At 36.7% G+C, this 9,079-nt stretch overlaps 1 protein-coding gene across 1 annotated transcript in view; it reads left to right on the top strand.

Moving 5' to 3' along the window:
- The first annotated feature begins 1,946 nt into the window (after nucleotides 1-1,946).
- The window catches only part of LOC127657285 (otoferlin-like), a 72,760-nt gene continuing 65,627 nt past the window's right edge, over nucleotides 1,947-9,079 (top strand). The window contains exons 1-7 of the mRNA XM_052146012.1: nucleotides 1,947-1,992; nucleotides 2,354-2,456; nucleotides 2,592-2,646; nucleotides 8,092-8,223; nucleotides 8,574-8,636; nucleotides 8,727-8,811; nucleotides 8,906-9,065. Of these exons, the coding sequence (XP_052001972.1) occupies nucleotides 1,947-1,992; nucleotides 2,354-2,456; nucleotides 2,592-2,646; nucleotides 8,092-8,223; nucleotides 8,574-8,636; nucleotides 8,727-8,811; nucleotides 8,906-9,065 (644 nt within the window). The remainder of the gene's footprint in view (nucleotides 1,993-2,353; nucleotides 2,457-2,591; nucleotides 2,647-8,091; nucleotides 8,224-8,573; nucleotides 8,637-8,726; nucleotides 8,812-8,905; nucleotides 9,066-9,079) is intronic.

The raw sequence follows: 9,079 nt of genomic DNA, 5'->3' as shown, positions 1-9,079 counted from the left end.
CATCTGCGGATCCTCTCCATGTAGAAAATAAACTGCTTTTATAAGGTTACTGATATGACTGGAGTCTTCTATTCATGAGAGTGCTCATGATTTATATATTTGTTTAAAAATTACAATACATTTCTATTGGAGTAAATCTTTTTTATTGAGGAAATTATTACTGAGTGCAACTTTTAAGGACATTTCTTTGCTCTTGTATGATAAAAAATGTTGGTACCGTGTTGGGTCGTAGCTTGATGTCGCACCATGATGTTTCCGAGAGTTCCTGTACCCCTAGGATCGGCCACATAAAGTTACTAGTCCCGGGGGAAGTACCTAAAAAGTACTTTAGTGCTGCCAGTGGGAAAGGGCATTATTCCGACTCACTGACAAGTGCCATCTCCTATCAGACATTTTTGCATTGGCTCCAACATGTGTACCTTCCTTTGTGGTGCAACCAGAAGTGTGTTGTGTGAACAGTGTGGTAGACACAGGTTTGAATCCTGTATTGAAACCAAGTAGTAATTTGGAGGTTGTAGTTTTCCACTTAATTACATTTTTACTCCACTATTGGTAAGGTTTAGGTTTGGGCTTTGGGTTGGGGGGTACAGTTTATAAAATATGCATTCCTCTTCACTGGATTACAGCCTATATAGCTGAAAACTACTAAATTCACAGATTTTAGCTAAGGAAAGTCAACCTACTGTTCCAATTTCACACAACCAGTTGAGAATCACTAGTGTAAAACATATCTAATTTAACATTATTGGTCAACGTTTGAATGGTGAGGGATATTAGTGAGGGTTAGTGAATGGTCACTGCCATTTGAAAATACTAGAGCAAATTCAAAACTTGGCAAAATGTAATATCACTAGATTTTCTAAACAGGTCTCACTAGGGCATTGTATTCAAATTCTCACCAAACTATTGATATAACATGTTCCTAATGGCTGTATACTTGTTTAGTTTCACTGAGTATATGGCAATATCTGGAGTGGTAGTCTGTCTAAATCTCATGTGATCTCTCTCATCAGGATCTAGTTCTAGTTACCAGTGTCTCAGGTTCAAAACTTATACACTATTCATTAGTATATCACATCTCTCCTGACCAACCTCAGGCTTAGAGCAAAGCAAACGCTTTTTGAGTTACTTTTGTGGCCTCTCGGTTTCTGCAATCCTAAAGTTAATAATGGGTATGTAGACTAATCATTTTAAGAACATCTTCAATATTGGAATCCGTTTGTGCTTGCTACAAACTACTAGATGTGATTAAGAGAATCAAGAAGCAGGTGCACAGTAAGGTAAGAATGGACTCTTTGGTCATGTCAGACTTGTTGCATTCAGGTGTTTTGCCTCTCATGGCCAACCTAACATTGTTATACTGGTTGTTTGTAACTTACTGGCAATGGCTTTCAGTAGATAGTACTTTCATAATTTACTAATCTTTGTGTTAAGGGTATTAATAAAAACAGAAATACTTGAAAATGTTAAAAAAATGTAATTAACTTTTCATGTGTGATTAAGGATATTTCTGACAGCCAGGGTAGCACTGAAAAAAATAATGTTGGTAACACTTTATTTTACAGACATATGTAATATTAGAATAATGAACATTTATACTAAGTATTGTAATGTAATTACATTAACTTTATTGAATTTTAAAGCCAAATTACCTTGCAATTTTATACATTGTAAAATGTGATAAACTGCATCTACTCATTAAAAATAGTTTTGTTGGCTTAACCGAATATATTCAGGTTGATTAAATGATGTTACATAATATTTTTGATTTGAAATCAATTGACACTTTTTAGGTTAACATTTGTTCAGAGTATTTATTTGTGAAAAATGTGAAAAGCAACACAGTTTACAAGACATTATCATTACATTTAAACTGAGAGATTTTTACATTTGTTTTTTTACTTCCATGTTCATACCAAGAGGATTGAAGCAAATCATTCGCAACAATGAAGCGTAACAAGCATCGTTCTAAGGATGACGGCAAAGGCCAAGGTGAACCCTTTTACAAACCTTTGTAATCTCGTTAAATTAAAATCTTGTTGTTTATTGAATGAAAGGCATTGATTAGATCATTATTGTTCATACACCAACATAATTATTTCTGTATTGTTTATCAATTGTAGTAATGAATAGTGAATCTGTGTGTGTATATATATATATATATATATATATATATATATATATATATATATATATATATATATATATATGCTACAAGCACAATTCAAATGTGTACGTATAATGTAGCATTCATTTTTAGCGAACTACCTGTGATTAAAGCAAATATAAAATGGGACACCACAGTGCTTTTCATAATAAAAACTTGTTATATTTGATTTGTTTACTCTATAAGATGAACCAGCCATTCTGGAGACAGACGGTATAAGAATACCCGACCCTGACACAATCTCACTGGCATCAGTAACTGCTGTCACAACCAATGTCTCCAATAAGAGGTGACAATTATTATTACTGTTCACATCAGATATGATATTCAACACTACATTTTACATGTTATATATTATATATGTTATATCTTAACATAAATCATTGATCAATGTAAAAATTCTTTCTATTTTTTCATACTTTAGATCAAAGCCTGACATTAAGATTGAGCCTAGTGCTGGAAGACCAGTGGATTTCCAAGTATGTGAGACCGGCAAATGGCCATCTAAATAATTTCAATAAATCAAAAAAGTATTTGAACACCTAAGTCATACTTCAAAATAGGGCTGGGTGATATGGGCAAAAAAAAAATCACGCTATTGTTTTCATATTATTCAATATCTTTATTTATCACAATATACATTTCATAGAATTAATGGGGGCAGAACTACATTCCGCATGTTTGTTTAGGATTAAATACTACATGCAACATGGGACCACTTTTTTTTTGTAATTAACATTTTTTTATTGATTCAAAAATACACAAAAGAGAAAAACACAACACATACACATCGAATCAACAATTAACATTTAACCCTCACTAATATCCCTCCCCAATCACCAACCCCACCCTAACCCCTAACGAACACCCCTGTGGTCACAAATAATAATAATAAAAAAATATTTATATATATATATATATATATATATATATATATATATATATAAAATAAACATACATAATTAAACTAGTCTTCTCTCTCCCCATCCCCCCGAGTGTCCCGTAAAAACGCTAAATACCCCATTTCCTGAAAAGCAATTCCCAAACCCCAGCCTTCTACTTGCCACCTCCTCAAAAGCTGCCACCCACCCCATCACCGAACACCACTCCGGAAATGATGGCGCTTCATCCGACTTCCAACCCCTTAAAATAATTTCTCAGCCAATCATGATTCTGGTCAGAACCCAATTTTTTATGTTTTTCCCCCAAATGTATGACCACCCCATAGCCCAAAATACAAAGTCTGAGTGCCCAAAACATCACACAAAAAATTATTGTATCTTTACACATCCCCAAAAGACATGGGTTGTGTCTCCAACTTCTGATTAGCATCGCCAGCAGGTGGGTGGGTCTTTAAGACCAAGCCTGATTTTTCCCTGGCAAGATGGCACCGGTGTATGTGGCATGCTGTCTGCTGCCCTCTCTGTCGTTGGCACTTTTTAGGTTTTTTGTGCTTATGTTTCTTATGTTCTCTGTGCTTTTTTAATCACAAGCTGCAATACAATGCTGGTTTATGACCACCTAACACTGCTTGACATCCGCAGTATGGTTGTTGATTTGGCCAAGAGTGAAATTAATGGATCTCATCTCTGCCCCCCGCCCTTCCAAACATACCTCCCCACATAACTGTTGTGGCGTCCAGTTGATGCTCCCCGGAGGAAATGCTGGAGGAAACGTGGTGCCAACCTGGGCACCACCGCCTGGATGAAATCTGCTCATCGCTGGTGCCTGCTACGCAGCCTTCCACCTTCCGTGTTGGGTCTAGATGATCCACGGATGCTGTACATCTTATCGTTCACTGGATGTAGCACATCGGTGGCTGCGACCTGTTATTCCCAGTTCCTCCTTTATGCCTCCCAGTTGCCTTTCTCCTAGTATCCGCCTTGGCAGAGTGAATCCCCTGAACCTTCGACCGCTGTGCCGAGCAACATAGCTTGAGAGTGATTCATCTGTACTTAAGGTGGCTCTGATCAACGCTCGTACATTGGCAAACAAATCTTTTATTTTAAATGACTTCTTCACTTCTCATGCTTTGGATTTTTTATGTGTCACTGAAACATGGATTAAGCCTGGCGAGTTAAGTCTGTTTTCTGAGCTGATCTGAGCAGTTGTCTGGCCGTGGTTGTGGACTAGTAACAGTTTTTAAAAACTTTTATCATTGTCGCACCTTACCCACAGGTGCCTACTGCAGCTTCGAAGTGCAACTGTTTCAAATTGCCTTAGTAAATCCAATTGTGTTTGTCTTGGTGTATCGTCCTCCTCAACAAAATAAGAAATTGTCATCTTTCATGATGGGATATTAATTTTGGGGGATTTTAACATTCATATATGCTGTGATTCTAAGCTACTATCAAAAGAGTTTTTAAACCTGATTGACTCATTCGACTTTGTTCAGTGGGTGTCTGGACAAACGCATTCTCAGGGCCACACTCTGGATCTGATTTTATCTCATGGTCTATCCGTCTCGGACATTGAAATTAACCACAAATGTTTTTCAGATCTTATGCCTATATTGTTTTCTATACCTCTCTCTGGACATACCTACAGAAATCCACCCATGGCTTATTGGACCAACACCTTCTCTTCCCATTCAAGTGAAGAGTTTTCTACAGCTTATTTAGAAGTATGTACTTCACAGGACATGGAATCTTCATTGCACTACTAAGATGCTGATGATCATCTAAGCTTTTTCAACTCTACTTGCACCAATATTTTGAACTCTATTGCCCCATTAAAGGCAAAATAAACATAAACCTAATCCTGTACCTTGGCATAATGACACTACTCCTTCCCTCAGACAGGCCTGTACTAGAGTGTAACATAAATGGAAAAAGGACAGATTACAGGTCTCATATGAAATCCTGAGAGACTCTATTTTTTCTTTTCAGAGGAAACAGATATTTGCACTAAGGCTGCTTAGAGCAAATATCTTTTAGAGCTAATTACAAAAATATATATTTTCTCCACCATAGACTCGTAGACTGTTCTCAACCCCACTGTAAAGCTCTTCCCTGAGATGTCTGTCTCTCTTTGTGAGGGCTTAGCAAGTTTTTTTGATGATAAGATCATGGTATAATATCTAAGATGTTTCCTTCTGTGTACACCTTGTCTGATGTTCCTCTATGCTCGTCTACATTGTCTGCTTTTGAGCCCATTAATCTGCATACTCTTAATGAATTTGTTGAACATTCAAAGCCTACTATGTGCCCTCAGGATGTTATTCTCCCACGCATCCTTAAACAAATGATTGATGTTGCCAGCCCTGGACTTTTGTGTGTCATCAACAAATGTCTATACACTGGATCTGTACCCGATTGCCTTAAAAATGCTATGGTGTCGCCTTATCTTAAAAAAATTTCACCCTATCTCCAACTTGACTTTTGTTTCTAAAATCTTGGAGAAAGCGGTATTAATTCAACTACAGTTTTTTTTTGTCTGATAACTCTATTCATGAATTATTCCAATCCGGTTTTAAAGCTTGTCATAGTATCGAATCTGATCTCTTACGAGTTTCGAATGACATCTTACTAACCACTGATTCTGGGAAATCTATGGCTCTGGTCCTGTTAGATCTTAGCTCCACCTTTGATTTGGTCGATCACAATATTCTTCTTTCTGGACTGGAGTCATGTGTGGGCCTTCAGGGCATAGTGTTGCAGTGGTTTCATTCATACCTAACTAATAAGAGGTTTGCTGTCCGTCCTGGACATCATTCTTCCTCTGATTTTCATCTAAATTGTGGTGTTCCACAAGGCTCAATTCTTGGCCCTGTATTATTTTCTCTGTATATGCTTACTCTGGGCTCCATTTTAACAGATACGTAGTGTCCTTTAATCTCTACGCTGACGACACCCAAATGTATCTCCCTTTAAAGTGTGACAACAAACATGAATTATAGCCTATTTTAGAATGTTTAGATGAACTCAAATTATGGCTTACAAATAACTTTTTAAAGCTGAATGAGAATAAAACTGAAATCCTCCTATTTGAATCGAATAACAACAGTGCATGTGATTTTGACCTAGGCTCTCTCTCACCTTGTAGGACCGTGTGCGCAAGGAACTTGGGTGTTCTGTTTGACAGCAACCATTTGTTAACTAAGGTTAAGCCATTCTGGTCATTAAGCAAGTTTGAAACAATGATTCATGCTTTTGTTACTTCTCGCCTGGATTACTGTGTCTCGCTTTACATTGGTGCCCCTTATTGTCAATTTCACACCTTCAGCTTGTTCAAAACACCTCGGCTAGGCTCCTTAAGGTGAAACGTAAATTTGAGCACATCACACCGGTCTTGATTTCATTGCACTGGCTTCCTGTTAAATGTAGAATTGATTTAAAAAAATTTAAAATAATTTAAATCTCTCCATAACCAGGCACCACAGTACTTATCCGACTTGCTGCACCTGTACACTCCGCAGAGATCTCTTAGATCTGGTGAATCTGAATTGATTTGTGTTCCCAGGTCTAAACTTAAGAAGAGTGGTGCTCATGCCTTTGCTGTTGTTGGACCTAAACTATGGAACAGTCTTCCACACATACTGTATTAGAACTGTCTCAACTATCTCGGTTTCTAAAACTAAACTTAAAACTTATTTTTATTATAATAATTTTTTATTATAATAAATAATATTACGTTTATTATTTATTGATATTACGTCTTGATTGTTGTATTTTTATATATTGTGCAGCACTTTGGTCAACCTAGGTAGTTTTTAAATGTTCTATATAAATAAACATCGAATGATTTATTGATTGAAGCCTATACAATCTACAGGGGGTCCAATAGAATCTATGTAAAATCTTGAATTGCATAAGGTGAACCGTTGCATCTCTAGATGCAGACTTGACTTTTTTTTTTTAATCCTAGCCCCCATTCCCTCCTCCACTTCCAAATTTATATCTTTCTCTCATAATCTCTTGATAGAAGTTAAAGCTCTGACCCCCAGACTCTGAATTAGCAGGGAGTAATACACTGATGCCTCATGGCCTTCTCCAAAAGCAGTTGTCCCCTCTCCCAGAGTATCTACCGCATTAGGAGGGTGTACAAAAACAATACAGAGCAGGTGGCGCAGCTGTAAATACCTATAAAACTGAGATCTGGGAATGACAAAATGTTTAACCAAATTCTCAAAAGATCTCAACACTCCACTCTCATACAGGTAACCAAGTGTTGTAACCCCCCTCATAATCCACTCTGACCAGCAGAAAGGGGACTTATTAATACATAATTTGGGGTTCAGCCATATGCTCGAGGCAACATTTAATGAGCTCTGTAGGTTCATGCAATGTGAATTGGTGCCAAAATTTAGACGCTCCAAAAAGCACAAAGGCAGCATAAAAGTAATTTATAAGACTCGGTTTAATCTATATCTTCACAATTGATATAATAGGTGTGGGTGAGAAAGAGATCAATACATAAGTAACATTTTCTCCCTGCCCAGTAGGGGCATATGCATGAATAATGTGAAACCAAAAACACAAGAAGAATGTGAAAGTTAATGTGGAGACTGACTGGGAAGGGAGGATAATTTATAATAAAAATGTACTTAAATATTGATCTGTTTCTCACCCAAACCTATCAAATCGTTTCTGAAGACATTGATTTTACCACTGGAGTCAAACCACAGGATTACTTTTATGCTGACCTATGTGGTTTTTGGAGCTTCAAAATTGTGGCACCCATTCACTTGCATTGTATGAACCAAAAAAGCTGAGAAATTCTTCAAAAAAATGTACATTGTGTTCTGCTGAAAAAAAAAAGAAAGTCACACTTGGTAAAAGGTTGAGTAACTGATAAGAGAATTTTCCTTTTTGGGTGAACTATTCCTTTAAGTATCCAAGTTCTTGTTGGGCCACTGTGTATTTATATACAATGCATATGACTGCTATACATTCATTATTCTGTCAATTTTGCCCTCTTTCTAGGTTAGTGTCACTGTTATAGAAGCGAAACAGCTGGTGGGTTTGAATATGGATCCAGTGGTGTGTGTAGAAATCAGTGAGGATAAAAAGTACACTTCAATGAAGGAGTCCACCAACTGCCCCTACTACAATGAGGTGTGTGTCTTCATAATTTGAGACTTTTTTCTTTGCCAAATGAATTTGCATTAATCAGCATACTGGTTTACAGAACTCCTTAAGTGACAGAATAACCAAACTAATGTTTGTCTCTGTAGCTCAAATTAAATCAGATGTGTGTCATTATTTAGAAATCAAAATACGTTCTCGGATCCAAGCTTAATCTGCGGAGACTAAACCATTCATAGAGTGGCACAGGAATTATACACTTCAGTGTTAATGTTTTGATAATTTTAAATTAATGTATTTTTTTATTATTATTTGAATAGGAATTGACAATGCTTTGATGAAATTCACCCTTTAACTCAAGGCAAACATTTTTTTTGCAGTACTTCGTTTTCGACTTCCATGTTCCTCCTGATGTCATGTTTGACAAGATCCTCAAAGTGTCTGTAAGTGTCATTTAAAATTATTTCAGAATAGCTTAAGCCTCTTTTTAATAATCGTTAAACTTTCAAACTTTTAATTTTGAATTTCTGCAGGTTATTCATTCTAAAAATCTTTTGCGAAGTGGAACTCTGGTTGGGAGCTTCAAGATTGACATTGGAACAGTATATTCACAACCCGGTAAGCGGTCTTATCTTCCTTTATTGTAAAACTCTCGACTTCACTAAAGGCTGGAGGTTTTCAGGAATTCTTTGCATGTTATTTACCTTTACAGAACACCAGTTCTTCCACAAATGGGCCATTTTGTGTGACCCTGATGACATCACTGCAGGATGTAAAGGTTACGTCAAGTGTGACATTGCAGTTGTTGCAAAGGGCGACACTATTAAAACTCCACACAAAGCAAACGAGACAGAAGAGGATGACATTGAGGGGTAAATAATGAGGT

Source organism: Xyrauchen texanus, chromosome 16, assembly GCF_025860055.1.
Source record: "Xyrauchen texanus isolate HMW12.3.18 chromosome 16, RBS_HiC_50CHRs, whole genome shotgun sequence".
Classification (NCBI taxonomy): domain Eukaryota; kingdom Metazoa; phylum Chordata; class Actinopteri; order Cypriniformes; family Catostomidae; genus Xyrauchen; species Xyrauchen texanus.
Note: the sequence above shows the minus strand (reverse complement) of the source record. Positions and strands in the feature narration are given on the sequence as shown.